The sequence below is a fragment of the Sander lucioperca genome, chromosome 16, assembly GCF_008315115.2.
Source record: "Sander lucioperca isolate FBNREF2018 chromosome 16, SLUC_FBN_1.2, whole genome shotgun sequence".
NCBI lineage: Eukaryota > Metazoa > Chordata > Actinopteri > Perciformes > Percidae > Sander > Sander lucioperca.
Window position 1 is genome coordinate 19,764,606 of NC_050188.1, and position 20,684 is coordinate 19,785,289.

The window sequence follows — 20,684 nt, forward strand, 5'->3', positions numbered from 1 at the left end:
AGAAAGGACAGATTATTCACATACTCAATGAAGGAAAAACTGATTCTATTCTATTTAGTGTGAACCTTGGTTTCTCAAGTTTTAAGACGCATAATGACCTCCATAATCAATTTTATATATAATATAATAATATTATAAAATATAAAAATAATATTTTCTTAAAAAGGTAGGACAGGCAGCCTTCCACTTAATGAGGATTACTCGTTGAGCTAACAATGAAGCAAATGCAAAAGCTATGGACGGATTTAAAGTAATGTTACCCTCTGTTGAAGGAACACTGAACATTGTCAAGAATAGATTTGGATGTATAACACATATATGAGATAAATATAGAAAGTCTTCTGCATGAAAATTGACTTAAATTGCTTTTTCCAGATGGATGATTTTTTTTCCTCCACTGTTCACCTGTTCTATCCCTGCAGCTCTCTGACCAAACCATTCACTCCATATACCATATTTAGCAAATGCGTGACTTTTCATAAGGGCATTCATCACTTAGATCATCTTTGTCCCTATAACTCAGTGGAGAAAGATAATATAAGAAAAAGATAATATTAGTGCTTGCCTGGATGCTTCTCAGCTGTGGTTTGATGCTGCACTGAGGCAGCTTTAGGGCCTGAGCGAGCTGGAATAACAAACTACAACCAATGTAATTCCACCCTCCCACAGGTTTAGGAAGGGGAATGAATACGGCCAACGTGGCTGCAATTTGGTTCAGCCACGGTAGCGCTATCAGGAATTTGATCGGCAGAACAGACTAAAAATAGCGAATTGAGAAAAAGTGTTTCACTCATTTCCTGGCTGTGTACATGAGCACGTTTACAGGTTTGCTCAGTGGTTCGGATTCATTGGTCACAGGAAGCACTCGTGTGAAAAACTGGGACAAACATGCCGGAAAAGATCAGAAATGTGTTTGGCAGGGGACTAAATCAATGTTTCTACCTTCCCACTCAGCACTACTTACAGCAGCATGTCCACAAGGATTTTTTTTTTTGTTGAATAGCAGTTTTAGATGATTACATATTTTAAGACAGTTTAAGTAGCAATAAATATCAAACCCAAATAGATCTGAATACTGACATCTAACACGTTTTGTATTAACCCCCAGGTAGTCTTATTTAATCCAAGACACCCAAAACCACTTCCCATCTTGCAGCAGTGTAAAATTGCTCAATGGGTTCCTTCTTCCAAACACAAAGTGGTGCCTGCTTATGACCCCCTGCTGCAGCTGTTATTGCAAAGAATTTCTTCACGATAAATGATAATGTAACTTAAAAATCTGGAGCTCTTTGAGTGGGTTTACTGCTAAAAAACGAGGCCTGGGGTAGGGGGCTGAAAATACTTATTTCACATGAGGAGACATTCATCACAGACATTAAAACTATGACAGTACATTTATGTATTAGAGTTAGAAAGTCATTCTGATGGATGCTGAATGTTTTTGACCTACAGGGGGAGGATTATTATTATCATATAATTTATTGTGTAAAGAAATCATGCATTCTTCTTATTTAAAGGCACAATGCCTGTTCATAGTTTAGTTTTAAAGCCTTAACAGTGAGCTGGGAGGACATTTTAGAATTTGGAGGCACAGTTATAACTAGGCTACATCATGGGCTACATCTGCACTACTAAGCTTTCATTTTTTTTAACAGTGTTTTGAAACAAAAATGATCTTAGTCCACACAAGTGTTTTAGCTCTGTAGCAGAACTAATCTCCGTCCATATAGAGCTCAACGGCATGGTTCCAGAAGTAAAAACCCATTAATTTTCTCCTTAAGGATTTGGATTATTAGCCATAATTCTAAACCATCCAATGACTACAAGCTACAAATTGTGAAACAAAGGTGTCTGCTGCTGTAGAAGCCAAAAGTCTGTAGGATATCAACCTTGTTTTAAGACAAACATGTTTTATTCGTGATGTCATGAAGAAGTACTACACTACCTACAATTCTAAGGGTAACAGCGATGTCTCTGATTGGTGGAGCTCGCTGTTACCGTGGAAATGTTTACCGCACCCGCAAACGGCTATAGCAAGTTAAGCATATTTTTAATTGGTGAGAGATGTATAGATCACATTTCTTTAACCATTATACTTTTGTTATATTAATTTTTCCCAATACAGCTCAGCACAGTGCGTACATGGGCTAGAGGAAGCCTACTTTAAAATGAGTAAAGCAGTTTTAATATATTTAAAAGCAGAATAGTTGTGGTGTAAGAGATATAACCTGCATCACCTTTTTTACATTGTTTGACCCCGTTTGACTGGAGCTCTTTTAATTAGCGCCACCAGCTGTTTATCTTGAGAAACCAACTCTTAATATTCACATAACACTAGTGGATAGGAAACATTTATTTACATTTTCTTTTCCTGATTTTGTGGGAATTCTGTTAAAATGTGCGCTACATTTGAATGGAAATTGGGCTAGTGTGGATCTGCTGTGGCAGGAGAGTTTGTAGAGGACTGACACAGCCTCTCTTCATCTCAAGCATGAACAAAATTGTTAAAACCAACAACAGAACTTTAACCGGCAAAATACCACAGAAACACAGACAATATGCAGGGGTGCTCAGGTGAGAAGGGGTCCCTAAATGTGCATGTGCCCTGGGGCCTATTGGCTCATTATCTGTCCATGAATAAAGGAGTATATTTTAGGATTTGAAGTCACCTAGGTAGACTCAGACAGGTTTTCTTTGTCCCACTTGGCTGTAGCGTGCAGGTGTTAACTGTTTTAATGTTAACCTGACATCACTGCTACAAGATACTGTCTCGACATCCGACCGCGCGTGTGTGTGTGTGTGTGTGTGTGTGTGTGTGTGTGTGTGTGTGTGTGTGTGTGCTATAAGGTGTCATGTGAGCAGTGTGAGTGTGCAGAGGCTTTTTGTGCTAATCTCTGCTGAAGGTGGCAGGTGTCTTAACCAGGCCATCCCCTGGTAACCTACTCACACACACACACACACACACACACACACACACACACACACACACACACACACACTGCCTGCCCTCTATTGCTCTCTCACATCTCCTTGTCTGCCTGTAAGTCTGTAAGCATCCAGGCTGGCTGCCGTCCAACCTGCCCAGCTGGTAGGAGACGAAGAGCAGGGCGGAGAGTGAGACCAGGCAAAAAAGCAAAAGATGGAGGTAGATTAAAGGTCACTACTAAAAGGTCTGGGGATCCAGTCCAGAAAGAAAAATGGTTGTGGAACAAGCCAACCGCAAACAGGCTGTTGTTTTTCCTGTAAGTGTGCGAGTAGTCAAAGCGCATGTGCCAAGCAGTCTGACCATTTCCAGATAAAGAGTTATCAACAGCCCACTTCTGTCAGCAAGCAGCATGGCTCAGGCTCTCCACCTCTAATCAGTGTAGGTCTGCTCTGGAGAGGAGCAGACACAGAGACGGCCATGGATCAGCAGCTGCTTTGTGAAGCGTGGGCACTCCACCTACAGTGAATTAAACTGCAGGGAGGTTTAGAAATCTGGTACATAAAGATCACTCTACCTCACTTTAGAGCTGATCTGAGTCTCAAATTTCCGCCAGATGATTATTGTTTTTTTAAAATCCAGAACTGTCATGATGTATTCAAGTACACATTTGACATCCAGCACTTTAGTTCAGTCAGGACATCCACAGCGACGTTTAAGCGAATTGCAACAATGACAATTACAACAAATATGAGCAAGCTCGACACTAGTCTTGCATTGCTAGACCTGTCTCCACAGTGCTGTGGAGTAGCTCGACACAGACAGAGCCTGAAATACACATCATTTATGAAAATGATGGCTTGTCTATTGAACGTATGACGACAAAACATCTTCAATGCCTGTCTGAACTGCCCTGAAGCGCCGGTATTTGACATTCTTCTGGTCCAGAGGTTGTCAACATGACCCCTCCAGTAGGTCACAAGGTAAATCTGAGGAGTTGCAAAATGCTTAACTGATTAGGAAATAAGCAAAAATATTGTTCTTCCACATTCTAGTTTAGACTTTTCTTTAATCTTGCTATTTCGTCTTGTTAAATTAACTTTCCTGATCCCTAACAATTATTAAAGACAGTGAAACAGAAGTTAGAGCATTATCTTCAGTAATGTGACGTATTTCCTAGTGGAACAGAATATGTTGGCCGGTTATAGCCATGCAGGAAATTTAAATCAAATCCTTCAGATTTTATTGGATCAAAAGTGGGTTCAACCCACAACCTTATGATCAAGTGAGATTTTATGCAACGGGCTAGGTTAGCTAGTTTCCTGTTTCCCCAAATCATATTTGTTGAGACAAATATATGTATATGTTCCTGAGTTCAAGATTTATTTTGAAATAAAAATACTTAAAATTTTAAAGAGAGATGAAAGATAACAGAACACAAGATTAGAACTTGGAACATGTCTTGTATACTTTACTGTGTCCTTCAAATGAAATAATCTGAGAGAAAGTAGAAGAAAATCTCTCTCTTTGGTGAAACTGCTCATAGACATATACAACCTGTATGCACTGTGGCATGCTCAGGTTAGAGTGTAATTTACCTTTTTCCATAATATCTGTAATGCCACTTCAATTGAAGTAGATTTATTCCCTTCCTAAGTGAACAGTGTAGACGTAACCTCAATGTCTGTCATTGTATTTCTGTTCCCTCTTCTCTTTCAACACTGTGGATGCAGTAAATGGAGGGCCTGCTAGAGGAGTGGGACTCACAGATGCTGCCAGAAGGCAGAGGGAGTATTCAAATGATTCTTCACAGTTTTGAGAGCTCAGAGGTGCTGCAGCAGTCGAGAACATTCGCTCCGATAAAATCTCACGTATTAAAAAGAACAATTAACGATTATTTCTCCAAAGCAGAGCTGCATTGTGTCTACTGTATCAGGAACTTAAAATGTGTGTGTGTGTGTGTGTGTGTGTGTGTGTGTGTGTGTGTGTGTGTGTGTGTGTGTGCCAGGGATTGTGCGGTAGCAGCCTCTCGGGTTTCTGAGGAATGTATTTGAAGTCAATCACAATGAAGCTCTCTATCTGCCCAGCTAGCCCTGAAGGAGATGTCTAAATTGAACCAGTCAGAAAATCAACCCAAAAAATATCCCTTTTGGGTCACATGCATCTACCTGTGTGTGTGTGTGTGTGTGTGTGTGTGTGTGTGTGTGTGTGTGTGTCGTCAGGTTGCTGCAGTGTTGCCACTTTAATATCACCCACACTTATAATCTTGCATTTCTTCATTCTGATCCTAAATTTAAATCTGGAACAATTTAGCTCCTGTTAATATCTGTAAAACCCCATCATTGTCAGCTCTCCTATAAAATCCAGCCTAGCTGTAAAACACACTGACAGAGCAGCTATAGCGTGCATGATCAAATGTATAGAGCAAAGCCTGATGTCAGCGTTAGATCAGGTTCCTACCTGAATCACTGCAAATGTTGCAACACCCCTCAGAGGACGCACCTGTGTTCCCTTTGTTAGAACATGACATTACCTGCTGCTTTTTTTTGTCCTTCAATGTTATGTTTTTCCCATCTCCTTTTGAACAAATATACATAATTTAATATTCCAAACACTCCCAGATTGTTTTAAAAATTACTCCAACTGGCACCGCATGTCTTACAATGGCCGTGCTTCATACGTTGCCAAAAACCAGGATTGCATTCAATCCTCAAATCCAGTGGAATATGGCTGTCATCTTACAGTTTCCTTTTATAACGAATGGGAACAAAATGCAGTGGTGGAGGGAAATTGAGGGCAACATACAGACGATTTTGGCCCCGGGTTATGCGTGCGGTGGAGGAAAGCTCGTTGTGTCTCGTTGAGGTTAGTTAGCTATGTGGCGCAGGCAGAAAGTACAGCTGTTTATAGCTCCTGAAACAGAGGCAAAATGCAGAGCTGGCCCTATTCAACGCCCCCAAAATCACATAAAACACACACATACACACACACACACACACACACACACACTCAGATAGGTCTGAGGGGCATTTGTATGTGCATGTACACATGCACCACAAACAAAACCTGTAATTACACCCATTCAGACACAAACACACACTGTAATTACAAACAATGACGCACTACTGCCCGCTATACCGTGAATTCACACTTATAATATCGCCTCATAAATTAAACATGTAGGGGCACAGAGGGTGATTACAAATTACTGTTAAAGGTTAGGATAAATATAGATGATGAACATTTGAACACACACAAAATGGGCAAACAGCAGACTAGCCTGTGCAGCTACAGTATATGGAGGTTGCTGTGTGTATAGGAGACTTGTAAAAGGGGCCCTTGGGGTGGGCTCTAGTGCCGCCTTGGGGGTGGGGTGTGTGTTTATTTAGGTATGTGTGTGTTTTTTGGGGTTATGCTGAACTCAGGAAGCTAGTCACAAGATAAGAAATGGGAGTTTAAGATGAAAGGAAAATGAGGCGAGGACGGGGATATACTGGCGCAGAGTTTGTGGATCCAGAGGGGGGAGACGAAGGGAGGCAGAGAGGGAGGGACAGAAAGAGAGGAGGGGGGTTGGGGGGGGGCTGGAGGAGCAGACTGTTTTGATGTTGGTTTTTAGGGTTGTTTATTTGACGTTACATAACGCCTTTGCTTATGAAGCCAGAGCTCTTATACGTGCGTTAGAGTGTGTGTGCTGATGTACGGTATGTGTGTGTGTGTGTGTGTGTGTGTGTGTGTGTGTGTGTGTGTGTGTGTGTGTGTGTGTGTCTAGTAGCTTCTCACTGGGAGATGGGAATTTCTGTGAAAGGCAAAGGTTGCCCATAGCAACGGCCTTCATTGTAAAACTGATCCTTGGAATACAACACACGCACACACACACACACACACACACACACACACACACACACACACACACACACACACACACACACACACAAACACACACACACACTTGCACCATGCCTGCACTTAAATGTCTTTCAGTACTTTTCGACACTTTCTGGGTTTGAGATCACAAGGGCCTTCACACACACATTTACGCTTGAAGCGTGACGTGCATACACTCTCATCCTTCTGCTTTGTGAAGTCCATATCCTTGGTGTGTCGTTCCTCCAAACAACTTCAATTCAATTTCATTTTCAGGAGGTACATATAGCGTTTCAACTTCACCTCATGCTGAGATGTGATGGACTGAGATACTCAGGTTTCTAGATTCCATTATGCTTTTATTGGCTTTTAAAGGCATCAGGTTTCCTTAGTCTGGAGCCGGGGAGGAGCTTCTGCGCGTTTGCGTGTTTGCGTGCGTGTGTGTGTGTGTGTGTGTGTGTGTGTGTGTGTGTGTGTGTGTGTGTGTGCGCAATTAGCATCACACAGGCTAGCAAAGACACAGCTCTATAGGGCCTCAGGATGGGCTTAAGATTGCTGAGGAGATAAGTTTGTTTTGGTCACATTTTTAGCAGTTATACCTGGAGCAAAACTGAGCCATTTGTTTTTGGCATCTCAACTACTTACTGTGTGCTGACCTAAATCTACACACAAAATGTTATAGACAAAATATAAGTAAAAGTACAGAATACTCAATTTAATCCATATTTTCATATTAGCAGCAGACTACTTATTTATATGTAAAAAGGGGTCGCTCGTAGTGATGAAGTATTACAATAGAAGTAATCATTATGCAGAATGGCCTCTGAGTGGTATACTAAATAAAAATGTACTGGAGTAGAATTATGAGGTAAAATAGAAGGGGAAAGATATAAATAAAGTTCATCAAAATTGAACAAAGCTAATCTTGCATGTGTCAGTCTTCTACTGTAACTTCCTATCTATCTACTGTTTTTGACTAGGCTATATCAAACATTACAAAAGCCTTAAAAAGCCTTTGGTGAAGTCCCAAAACATGAAATTCACAGCAAAGTATACACACACATTTTAATCCTTCTGTCAAATCACATTATTTTCTTTGGCCCGTGTATGCTGAGAGTGGACACTCACTTTGTATGCACTTGTGTCGCACACTTTATTGTATGTACTTATGTCTTTTGTCTGTCCATATATGTATTGTATTATATGTACAGTAGGCTACTTGAGTAAAAACATTTACTATATTGGTAGAAATCAATAGAGTGACAATATATGTTAAAATAAGTCTCTACATGAAATATATTTGCCTGCAAATACTTGCAGTTGCAGAGAGAGAGAGAGAGAGATAGAGATGAATGAAAAGAGATGAGAGATCAGCCTCAAAGTGACCGGAGGGTGAGGTCACTCACTTCAGAGGTTCAAACCCCAGAACGATCTACAACTAATCTCTCTTACCTCACCCTCCCAGAGGTTGTGCTTTCCCCTCACAGACGTACATGAAATAGGCCTAGATTAAGGTGCAGTGATGAGCAGGGAGGATGCTGTGAAATGATCCATGACAGACAGTTACAGTTACAGAGCACTCAGAGTGCAGCTGTAAAACTCAAATGTACAAACTCAATGTCCACACAAGGAGTTCAGAATAGTACTGAAATGATTTACCAACAACAATGTTGATCATGGATTATTTAAATAATTTTAACAGCTTCTCAAACATGACGATTTACTGCTTTTCTTTCTTTTATCTTAGTAAACTGTTTTGGTCTATTGACCAGACAAAACAAGCAATTTGTTGTTGTAATGGGCATGTTAGCATGCTACAGTTAGCATTAAGCTCAAAGCACTGCTGTGTACAGCCTCACAGAGCCGCTAGCATGACTGTGGACTGATAGTCTTGTTCACTGTTTAAAGATAATAACAATTTAGTGCAATTAGTTGATTAATTAGCTGATTGACTAACAATGTATCAAGGAAATAAGCCTAACATTATCTTGTTCAAGCTTCTCAAATGTGAGGATTTGCTGCTTTTCTCTGTTTTATATAATTGGAAACTGAATATATGGGGTTTATACTGTTGATTGGACCGAATAACACATTAGAAGAAGTCACCTTTTGGCTATGGGAATGTGAACCAAGCATTTTCCATGAGTAGCAGCCTTAGTGCTAACTGCTTCTCTGTACTCCGCTGCTTTACAGGCTGAGCATCATTTGTAACTGACACAAAGCAGAGACTGAATGACACCCCTCTCTCCTTAAAGGCTTTGATGTTCCTCTGCCAAAATCCCAGCTTTAGATCACTCATTAACTATGCTTCTCCATGGAGCCACAGACAGACAGATGTTACCCTGTCCACCATAATAATGCTCCCTGCACCTCCTGTGTATGTCTGTGTGTGCATGTAATCTGCCAAAGTGGTTTCTCTATTCAAATGAAAATGACAAACAACTCAGTCATCCATAATGAATAACTCTAATCTCTATCATCACTGTGTCTCTCACAGGGACAGACGTGGTCGCCGTCTATCGATGACGAAGGCTCGACGAGAGACGAGTTCTACGACGATGAGGACCTTTACTCGGGCTCCGGCTCTGGCTGTAAGTGTGTGTGTGGGGTTACGCACTCATGCCCTGGTTTTTTCAAAACTCGACAGCTGCTGGGTTTCAATCTGCTGACCCTGAAGACACCACCCCCCACCCACTCGGTGTCCTTGAGTTATGGTCGCTCTGGTCGCTAGACTTGCATCCAGGGAGGCCGCGCACACACAATCAAACAGTACAATCATGCCATTTGGCTTGACAGACAGTTTTGATACAGATTTATCACACCTTTAAACACAGACACACCCTTGCAAACAAATAGCAACCCGGGCTCGATTCCCCTACATCTTATTTGCTCTAATCAGATTACAGTAAACACAGATTAGGCAGTTGTGTGCACCTGTCTCCAAGCATATGTCTGCCTTTGAGTGAGCTGGCTGTTTGCGTGTGTAGGAATTACCTACTTTATGTAAATCATGTTGGTGTAATTCAGTCTGATTTTCTGATCTGGCTGTTTAAGCTTGAGCATGGCTCTATTTATTAAGCATGACTCATTGAGGGCTGCCCTTGGTTCAGGCACTGCGCTATAGTGGCGAGCGCACTCAAAATAAATTACAATTCAGAGTAGGAGAGTGCAGCAGAGGCACCCCCTGTGGTTGAAACAGCAGCCCAGCAAATTGCTTTATCTCAAACCGTGATACAGAGCCGTCTGATTCCAAAGGAAAAGCTCATTTACAACAGACGGATGTCCATTTTGTGTTGCTGCTGCGTCAGAATGTGGCATTTTGAGGCGTCTGATAAGTTTAACAGAAGCTGCATTGTTCGAGTCCATATTTCGATATCCTCTCCAGCTCCTCTGTCAGCCTTCATGTCTTTGTGCCTGTAAATTCAATTTGTTTCTCTTTCAACCCAGGGAGCTTCACTGCTATAACAAAATGAAAGACGGTATAATACCATTATGAGATTTAAGAAGAAAAAGGATCCGTCAGCACCATCGTCTCGTCTCGTCTCGTCTCTTCTCTTCTCTTCTTCAGACAGCCAACATCTGCTTAGGAGAGGGTCTCAGTTGGTTTAACCTCCGTTCTGCTCTACATTCAATACAGCCAAACTTATAATTTACTGCAGTTGTTCTCATTTACTTATTTTTCTTTGTTTGTGTTGTCAGACAGCTAAACGAGCAGAAAATAATGATTTGATTGCGGCTGTGATTGCTGCGCTAAGTCGTCAATAAAATCACTCCTTTATGATCCTGACAAACAAACAGAGCTGTGCTGTGTGATTGGCTGTATTGACATTTAAGATGAGTGATCACTGAGAGGGGACGGACAGTTGTCTTCTTCTCTTAAAGGAGCACTGCACTGATTTTACACATAAAGGTCAGCTTACTGCTCATGGAGAGAAGAGTAATCAGTCTACTAAAGTGCTTAACTGCCCCTTTACTACCACACAGCCCTTGACCAGGCTTACATCATCATGTCCAAAACAGGGTGAACAGGAAGCGTTTTCAGATAAAGCTGGCTTAGGGGCATCATGGAAGGCTAGTGGTCTATATACCATTATTTAACAGCAACATCCCTGGTTTGAATCCAGCCAGGGACCTTGTGTGTCCCCATCTCTCTGAAGAGAAGCGAGAAGGTGACTTATGTCTGAAATCTCAATTTACAGTTCAGTAGAGAGTGAATTATTGAGTGTTTGTTATATAGGGAGTAGTGAACGAGTGTCCAAGGGATTGATTTGAAACAGCCATAGTCTCAGTTTCTGATCTGCTGTTTGTGTGGGCGGGTTAATTGATGAACAGGATGTGTGACTGAGGGAGATGTGTAGCCTACTTTTTGTTGATTTTTTTACTCTTCTGCTTGTAATTTTCTAATTCAAAATCCTCTCTTCTCCTCTCCAGTTCCTGAGATCAGTATGAGTCCGACATCTGCGGGTGTGTCCTTCACCACAGAAGAGCCCCCCCTCCTCTCCACCACCCAGGCCACTGGCCCCGCCCCCTCCGCCTCACCTGCAGTTGAGCCGAGCTCCAACCCGGAGGACCCCACTGCCACCCCGCTGCCCACCGAGGCCGATGGAGAAAGCGGTGTGTTCTGGGAGAGAGAGCTTGAGAAGGAGAAAGAGTTAGAGAGGGAAAGAGAGAAGGAGCAAGAGAGGCTGAGGGAACTGGAGAAGGAGAGAGAAAGGGAGAAACAGTTGGAGAGGGAAAGAGAGAGGGAAAGAGAGAGGGAGCGGGTCCGAGAGATGGAGAGAGAGAGGGAAAAGGAGAGAGAGCGCGAGAGAGACAGGGAACGTGAGAGAGAGCGAGAGAAAGAGAGAGAGAGGCAGAGAGCGCGTGAGCTTGAAAGAGAGAGAGAGCTTGAGCGGATCAAGGCCACCTCCCAGACCACCGCCGCCCCACGATCCCCTGCTGCCATCCCCGTGGTGACCACCAACCCGGCAACCAGTCCTGCAGAAAGTGCAGTGCCCTCTGCCGGTTGGGATGACCTGAGCACCACAGAAGAGGAAGAGGACGTCTACCTGTCACCTGAACCCTCAGCGTTTTTCCCAGGCTTCGACATGGAAACCACCACAGAGGAAGACACATCCACCACAACAGAGACTAACCCTGAACCCACGACAGCTGCACCCACCACCACCGCCGCCGCCACTGTCAAAACCAGGGTCCCCTTCAGGCCCAGAGTTCCCATGACGACAGCTACTCCGGCGGTGCCAACAGAGAGAACGATCCGTCCACAGCAGCCCACATCTACACAGGTGAGACTGACCAAAATGACCAAGGATTCACATACAAGCTTTTTTTTCGATACTTTGTACTAATGCGCTCATTTCGGTCGGTACCAATTAAATGTTCAGGTTTTATACCCAATCTTTCTTCTTACTGCTTCTTTAACACTGGCAGCTTAATTATTCTCAGTCCAGAGTTATTTCTCTGATTTATTTGCAGCTGTCCTGCATGATGCATTTAGATTTGTCTGGTTTTCCACATTGTGATTAAGCTGCCACATTTTACAAACTGTGTATGTGCGTTGGAAAAAAATGCAACTTTTCACCATACAGAACATACAGAGGCTCATTGTTTCAAAGGCGAACATGTACCATGGAAAGTTCTCTGTTTGTGTTGGCTTAATTTCAGTGTAGCAGCTCTGTGAAAACAAATGTGATTACATCAAATGTAAATTTCCTGTTGTTAGTCTCACTTGTCTCTCTCTGTCTCAGGAGGGTAACAATGAAGCGGGTGCTGCAGGACCGAGTGGAGATTTCGAAATTCGTGATGATCGGCGTAATGATCTTGGTCGAGGTATAATGCCAGTGGATCCTGATCTGATTGGTAACACAGTGGATGGAGGAAGCTCTGCCGCCCAGCTGCCACAGAAGAACATCCTGGAGAGAAAAGAGGTCTTGATAGGTAAGAACAGCTGTCAGTAAAGTTAATGTTAATAATGTTTTTGTACGGTTTTGTCCAATGGTCCTCCAGCTCTGTGTCTGTCTTTCTGCCTTTCTGTCAAATAAACCACTTGGTAGCCACCTCTTAGATCAACAGATCACATTTCCCCGTTGCCTCCTGTATTCTTTCCCTGCTTTCTGGGAGCTGCTAAGATAAACTGGCATTACCTCGCTTTCACGTAGTGCAGATTCATCATGATAGGTGAATGTGCTGCTTAGCCCCGTTGAGAACAAGCAATCCTCTTCTTGGGTTATCCAACACCTCCTTTCTCCCCTGTTTTTCCCATCATTTTCCCTCTGGGTAAGTCCAATTTCTTTTCAAGTGCCCCCTCTCCTCATCCCAAAGAGCTGTTGTAGAAAGTGAGAGAGCAGCCAACTTGCCTGACCTGACTGGCTCTCTGTCTCTCCTTAGCTGTTCTGATTGGTGGACTGCTGGCGGTGGTTTTCGCTGATTTCCTGGTCATCGGTAAAGAGCAGGAGGCAACAGACTTTAGACTAGACTGTATGATAGAACCAAATCACAACTGTACATGTCAGACTCACATGTTCATGTATAGTGCTGCACATGTATAGACACTGTGTTCACTTTGTCATCTGTGGGAGTGACATGTTAAAGAACATGAGATATGCAGGTATTTACCATCTTTGACTTTTCACACGGACTTCGAAGACTATGAGATTTAGTTTGAAAGAGTTATGACAGAGTTTGTCAGTACATAGAAGTGAAATAGAAATTATGTTATTGTTTTAAGTTTTGATAAATAAAACAATAAAATTCTTATTTCTCCGGCTTCCTCCGGACTCTAAATTGCCCACCAAGGTGAATAGTTGTCTGTCTCTGTGTCAGCCCTGTGATTGCCTGGCGACCTGTCCATGGTGCCAAATGTCAGCTGTGATCGGCTCCAGCCCCCCGCGACCCTGTTAAGGATAAGCGGTTACAGATAATGGATGGATGGAAATCTATGCCATGTTATGAGGCTGTGGTATCATGGTATCAAAGAAAAGTAGTTAAACATTTATGTTTTATGAAAAACTGCACATGGTGCACTTGAAAGGGGGCAAATAATATTTATCATGTCCAATTTCTACCACAGTAAAATCAGGGATCGTAAAAATATATATTCATGCCCGATGTAACCCAAAAACTGCATGATCTGACCAAGAAAATGTAACTCATTTCATTTTTTATTAGATTGATTTACAATAAATAGTGTGAAAAGTCAAGAGTGGTGAATACTTTGCAGTTACAGTGCATGGTGAAAAGTTATGTTATTTTAAATAACCGAGCCTGGCAGTAATGGAATAAACAAAGTAAACACCTCCCACACAATGACTGGAAACAAAACATGTTCTCCATTTTGGCACCAATACCAATTAGTTTAACAAAGGACATTTTTTCCACCCATTTGATAACCACACATTAATATATCACACGCAGCAAGAGTTCATTAGCGATGTTTGCAGAAGAAGGTGGTAAAATGCATGCAGCTGCTGCAGATTGGTTACACCAGCCCCATAAGTAGCACTGCAGGGCCACAATTAAGCACAATGCTGTTGGCAACACAGAACGCATGTTGGCACATTCAGGCTTCTCAGTCTTCACTTAGCAGCTAGGTGATAGAAATGTTGTGGTAGCTTTGCTCTGCTTTCAGACTAGCAGTGTTTGATGCAATGCGTTTGTAGTGATGTAGTCTGCCGCAGAATGTAACTGTGGCTCTAATGGTATTTTAGTGTTTGTCTGTGTATGTTTCTGTTTAGGATCTGTAATGTTCTGGAAGGTTTTTAAGATATCCACCCTCTTTTTCTGTCTTCCTTCAGCAGTGATAGTGGGAGGAGTAGTGGGTGCCTTGTTTGCTGCCTTCCTGGTGATGTTGCTGGTGTACAGGATGAAGAAGAAGGACGAGGGCAGCTACACACTAGAGGAACCCAAACAAGCCACCGTCACCTACCAGAAACCAGACAAGCAGGAGGAGTTTTACGCATAACACTCGAATGCCAGAGAGACACACCTCACACAGGGGGAGAGAGAGAGAGTGAGACAGAGAAGAGAGAAAAATACTCTAAGCCCCTGTCCTCCTCCTCCTCCTCCTCCTGCTCTTCTTCGTTGCCTCCCCCTCATCTGCTCGCCTCTCCTTATCCCTCTCTCCTCTTGTCTCTGAAACACTTGAGAGCGCCTCTCTCTCTACAGACTTGGAACTTTCTTTTCAATGAAAACGAAAAAAAGAGGACAAAAAAAGACAAAAAAAAAATCCAAATATATTCTGAAAAAATAACACATACACACAAGATGTTTTTAAAGTAAATGTTGTTATTAATATTCTACAGATTATCTTGTTCTGTATGTAATGATATGATTATTTTGTAAGAAAACAAAACAAAACACAAGCTCTTAACCTGTGTTTTCCAGCACAAAAAAAGTTCTTCCTCTGTTTTTATGGAGCGAATGAAAAGGCTAAAAAGAAAGAGAAGAGGGGCGAGGCGAGCTGAGCGAGACACAAAAGAAAAGGAAAGAGATGGGCTCGACTCTGCCCCTCACCCCCCCGGTAAACACACAGAGCGTCTGGTTGGCCACACAGAGCCCAGGGTCAAAGGTGAGAGGAAAGGTCTCTTTGGTGCCTTCCATCACTCTGGTGCGCAACGACACATACGCACATTCATACAGCCACATAAACAAATGCTTACATACATGCACATGCATACATGCACACTCACTTGTATCTGCTTTAAGGTGGCTCTGACCTCTCTTTCTGTGCTCGGCCAACCAGAAAACAGTGCTCAATCCTCTGTGTGTTTCACAACGTTGAGGAGCCGCTGTGGAAACATTAGCTGGTCGCATAGAGGTTTGCTCACGCATCCAATCTGCTCCTCTAAGCTGTACAAAGACTAGTTACAAATAGTAATAATAACCAATAATATATCAATGTTTTGGGCTGGATGGTGAATAATAATAAAAATAATAATAATATCATAATAATATTAATAATAACACTTGAACAGGAGGATGTGTATTTAGCAGTTTAAAAAAAAAGTTTATATGTAAATATATGCGTATCCTTTCTGGCATCACTAACCATCTGCATGATCATGAAGAGTTTTTATTCATCACATCCGTCATCACTTTAGATGAGCTGTGCTCTCGTCACGCGCACACACACACACACACAAACGCATACACATGCACACACACACACACAAACAAGTGCAGACATATAACTTGCCGGTTATTTAAATACACAACACAGACACAGAGTTTACTGTTATTCATATCATTCAAACACTGATCAGACCCATAATCATCGTCATTGTGAAAGTCATCACTTGTGATAAGAGCGAGATCAGGTGGTTTCAATATGTTATTGATTAGTTATAGATCAGTTGTCGGTTGGTTTAGAGTTTGGTCTGTTTGTGTAAAAGCACAACTACGTGTCCAGTCATCACGTCATCCGATATCGCCCCCCACCCCCCACCCCACCTCACCTCCGCAAAGCACATTTTGCATGCCTCACTTTGTTTTTCATCCACCATTGGCTCTCTGTTTGGGGATGGGAGGGGCCTCTGGGAAGCGGGATGGGCCGTAATGGAAAACAGGAAATGTGAATCTGCGTGGGAAGTTGATCCCACATGCGCTAATTCAATCAAAATCATAACTTTTGTCATTAAAGCAGAGAAGAAACAGACTTGGAATTAGTGTTTATGGGGTCAACTTTAACCTGCTGTTGGACTCTGTTTGGGGAGGGGACAATGGGGGAAAGGGGTTTGGTTTGGGAAGGGGAATGTGAGAAGACAGGAGGGCTGTGCTTCTATCTAAGAGATTGTAACAATAACCACACCAGTGCGACTGGGCTAGTAGCTTCTATTATACTCAGTACTGTAGAACAAAATGCATGGGAGTCAAAAATTATACTAGTCTGGGTGTGTGTGGATGCCTGTTTGTGTTTTTGTGCGTTTGAAAGAAAAGAGGGTTGAGTTAAAGTTGGAATGTACTGTGGTTGAGTGTGTGTTTACCTACTCCAGCAGTTCTCACGCTCTTCCACAGACAGGTAACACACCTCTTCCACTCCTGTGTGTGTATGTTGCTTGCCCCCTTGCCAGTGTGAGAATATGTGTGTGTGTACACCTCATCTTAACGCGCCACCTGTGTGTATGTGTATGTATGCTTGAGTGCTTCACCTTGGTATTTCACAGCAGACTCTTGTGTACACTGACTAGCCTGTCGACGTGTGTGTGTGTGTGTGTGTGTGTGTGTGTGTGTGTGTGTCTGTGTGTGTGTGTGTGTCTGTGTGTGTGTGTGTGTGTCTGTGTGTCTGTGTGTGTCTGTGAGTGTTTAGTCTGTTCACTGCTGAATGAGGGGCAGCTGGTCCCTCACAGTGGCTTTCACACACACTGACTGTGTCTTTTCACTGTCTGACTGTCTGTCTTTCTGCCGCAGGACAGACGGACAGACAACACGCCACTTTCTCACAGGCAGGAATGATCTTAACACGTACTGTCTTTTTTAAAGTGACTGTCAAAGTGTAAATGTGTGTTTGTACCCATCTAAGCCTGCGTAGCCAAATAAGACGTGTGTGTGTCTGTGAGAGAGGGTAAATTTGTACGTGTGTGAGTGTAGGTATGCATGTGTGTGTGAAGCCCAACGGAGGCTACACTACTCTATGTTTGCTGTTCCCATTCCTGTTTTTATACATTTGCATTTTTTTAAGGCTGAGTTTCTGTCATTGGCTGAGTGAGCGAGAGGAGGCATATCCTCCACGCCACCGCCCTGTCACTAATCTGCCACTCTGTTCCAAATAAAAAACCTGGTTGGGTAAATCTGTCCTTTCTTGTCTTTCTTCAATTGTGGTGGATATATCAAGATATCTATAATTTTCCATTCTGCTGTTAGTGTCCAGTAATACATGAGGTGTTGGTAGGTGGACGTTGTTACCTTAAAACAGCGCCAGGCTAGCTGTTTCCCCCTGTTTTCAGTCTTTATGCTAAGCTAACTGGTGGCTGGCTTACTCCCCGGCATTTTGCAAAATGTCGAACTATTCCTTCAAGTATAGTGCACACACCAGACAGCACATTGCAACTTCATTATTTGCCCAGAGACCTAGAAACCAACCAGTACCCATGTCCTGAAAAAATACTACCTGGTTCCAGATTTTCTGGGAGTCAGATTGCGTGATTTGATTAAAAACAACTTGATTTAGGAAGTTGCACCATGTGTGCTCAATATAAACTAAATAATATTGATATCGACACAGGGCTAAAAGATTAGGCAACAATACCAGACCCACTTTAGTTGTGCTAATTCCCTAACAAATACACCAATAGTTGAATTACCAAAACCAATCAGCCTCTAGGGGTCAAAGTAATCCATCTTTGTTCATTAGTATAATTATAAATTGTCCAGAGTGTCCCCACCTCTTGCTTAATATCAGCTGGGACAGACTCCAGTCCCCTGCGGCCCAGCTAAAGGATAAGCAGGTATAGATAATGGGTGAATGTATTAAAGGACTTTACATAATACATTACATAATAAATCACAAGAATACTACGTTTTAGGAAGCTCTTGTCACTCATACTGTGGAAAAAAAGCTTTTCTGTAAAATAAAAAGAGTGTGGCTATGTTGCAGAGCAACAAAGAATTGGAGAGGAATGTAATGAGATCAAAATATAGTCAGCCCTGTTGGCCTTTTCACCATCACCAAATGTACCTGCTACGTGGAATAGTTTTCAGAAGAGCTGCTTATGTACTTAAACTTGGGAGTGTTTAACACAACTAATCCAGGTTCTACTTGAGTAATATTTAAGTTGATCGATTGCTTTGCCTTCTTCAATAGTACTCTCTCCAGCCCCTATTAAAGCTGCAGTTTGTAAAATTTCTACATAAATAACGTGACTTTATGGAATTAAAAAAACATATTTACAAAACCTTTAGTGGTATGTAGCCATGCATATAGGCTTAACTTTATTCTCCCAATATCTGTTTCTGACATTTCAGCTTCTACTTTTGAAATGCATTTCACAAACAGCAACATTTCTTTTCAGATACAGTGTCTTGGTTACTTTTGCTAATCACAATTAAAGGGGCGCTATGCAGTTTTGGCAATTACTTCGCTGTTTTCTCTCTTTTTGCTCACTTTTTGCTCACAGATTTCTCTATAGAGCTCCCCCTACAGCTTTGGAATAGATATTTGGCAGCTCCTATGTTTACTTGTGTCTGACTCCTCGCTCGGTCAGTCTGCCGTTTCCTCTTTCTCTGTTCCTCCGACATTGCTTTCCTAGCTTTCTGCTTCTTTTTTGCCGTCGCTAGCTTGTTCTTGTGCTAGCCGGTTCCTGAATGGGGGCGTGGATGTATGCAGTGCATGCAGTGCTGTGAAGCAATTTGTTACATCACGAGACCTGATATCACGCGATACTTCCAGATGCAGGTCGCCGGCCGAAAGTTGCAAGGGTGGTTTTTCCGCTCACAGGCGCTAGAGGGAAGCGAGACAACCACCATTTAACCCGAAAAAAGTCATATAACCATTCCAATGACTCCGAAGCTGTTCAGTTAAGGTAAATTAAGCTAAAAAAAAAAAACGGCATAGTTCCCCTTTAAAGGCTATCAACATTCAAAATTCTCTTGGTAGAAAGCACTGTTGTCAGTGACAACTGTTATCAGTGTGGTCTTTGGATTAAACCAAACCAGGACATTGTTGCTGCAAAGACACTACTGTTGAATTATTTAAATCTGATTTTTCAATGCTGTGAGCGTTACAAATTAAATTCCATGTATTTCCACTAAGCTTGGGAGGAGGAATACATCTCAGAGACAGATATCTCAAAACATAAGCAAAAAAACTAAAAGGTTTGCATTACCAGATATCACATTGTGTGATTTTTTTTTTTTTTTGTAATTTGGGTGAACTGAACCTTTCGATCCTTGCTTAGCTCTGACTCTGGTGCTGGATTGAACTCAAACTCTAGGCCCACGATTTGTTTGACACTCAGGACTTAACAGTGAGGCACTTGAAACAGTGCATAAGAAATGGCTGCTCAGAATGAGAATATATTTTAGTAACATGCATTCAAAAGAAGTCCCATGCAGACATTAAGTCTCACTCTAGTGTTATCACACAGCATTTCTGACCCAGTAACATTACACGCTGTATGCCTTGACTCTACATCTGACAGAGCTACTTTATATATATGTGTGATCACAGCCTCTTAACAGCCTATTTACACTTGCTTTACTCAGTAGACCCTCATGGGAGGAAAAGCCAGAGCTATTAAGTTATTCTTAAGTCATTGCATAAAAATATACTTATGTGATTAGATAAACTGTCCATGGGGATTTGTGAGCACAGGAAAGGGAATTTTTCTAAATGGGGCTTCAGTTGATATTCTTTGCATCAAACCAGATAAAACCAAGGTTACCTGAAGTGGTGGAGTACCAGTGAGTCTGCACATGGCATTTTCCTGGATCCAGAGAAGACAACAAGCTGTCTTGGCCTTGCTAAGTCAGGCTGCTGATATAGAAATGTGCCTCTCACAGAGGGGATTTATGTGAGTGTTTTTTCTGTTTAGGAAGGGTAGAACAGTAGAGTTGCAGTAGACAGAAAAATGTTGAAATGCATGGGGTCCAGTCAGTACCCCATCTGGTGGGTAACAGTGGAACAACTGAAACAACTGAATAATAGATAGCGAGCTGTTATTTATGTTTAGGCCTTTGTGGAATAAGAAGCTCAAAGGATCAGCATTATGTATCGTTCATTTACAGCAGTGGTTCCCCATCTGGGGCACTGGACCCCGACAAAGACTCCCAGGATAACTCTGAGGGGTCACAAGATTATTAAAAAGGAAAGCAGGAAAAACATTTCGGATTCACAAACTCCTGCTTATTTTTTTACCGGACATTCAATTTACCTTTATGCTTAATCTTTTGCTTTTTTTTTGGA

General features: G+C 42.2%; 1 protein-coding gene across 2 annotated transcripts in view; it reads left to right on the forward strand.

Annotated features, from left to right (window-relative positions):
- The window catches only part of sdc3 (syndecan 3), a 34,465-nt gene extending 18,761 nt beyond the window's left edge, over positions 1-15,704 (forward strand). The window contains exons 2-6 of one of the 2 annotated variants that reach the window (XM_035993172.1): positions 9,285-9,378; positions 11,219-12,072; positions 12,535-12,724; positions 13,175-13,228; positions 14,581-15,704. In XM_035993172.1, coding sequence (XP_035849065.1) covers positions 9,285-9,378; positions 11,219-12,072; positions 12,535-12,724; positions 13,175-13,228; positions 14,581-14,747 — 1,359 coding nt within the window. In that variant the 3' untranslated portion in view covers positions 14,748-15,704. The remainder of the gene's footprint in view (positions 1-9,284; positions 9,379-11,218; positions 12,073-12,534; positions 12,725-13,174; positions 13,229-14,580) is intronic. The other variant, XM_035993173.1, reaches the window with a different exon arrangement.
- Positions 15,705-20,684: the final 4,980 nt, after the last annotated feature.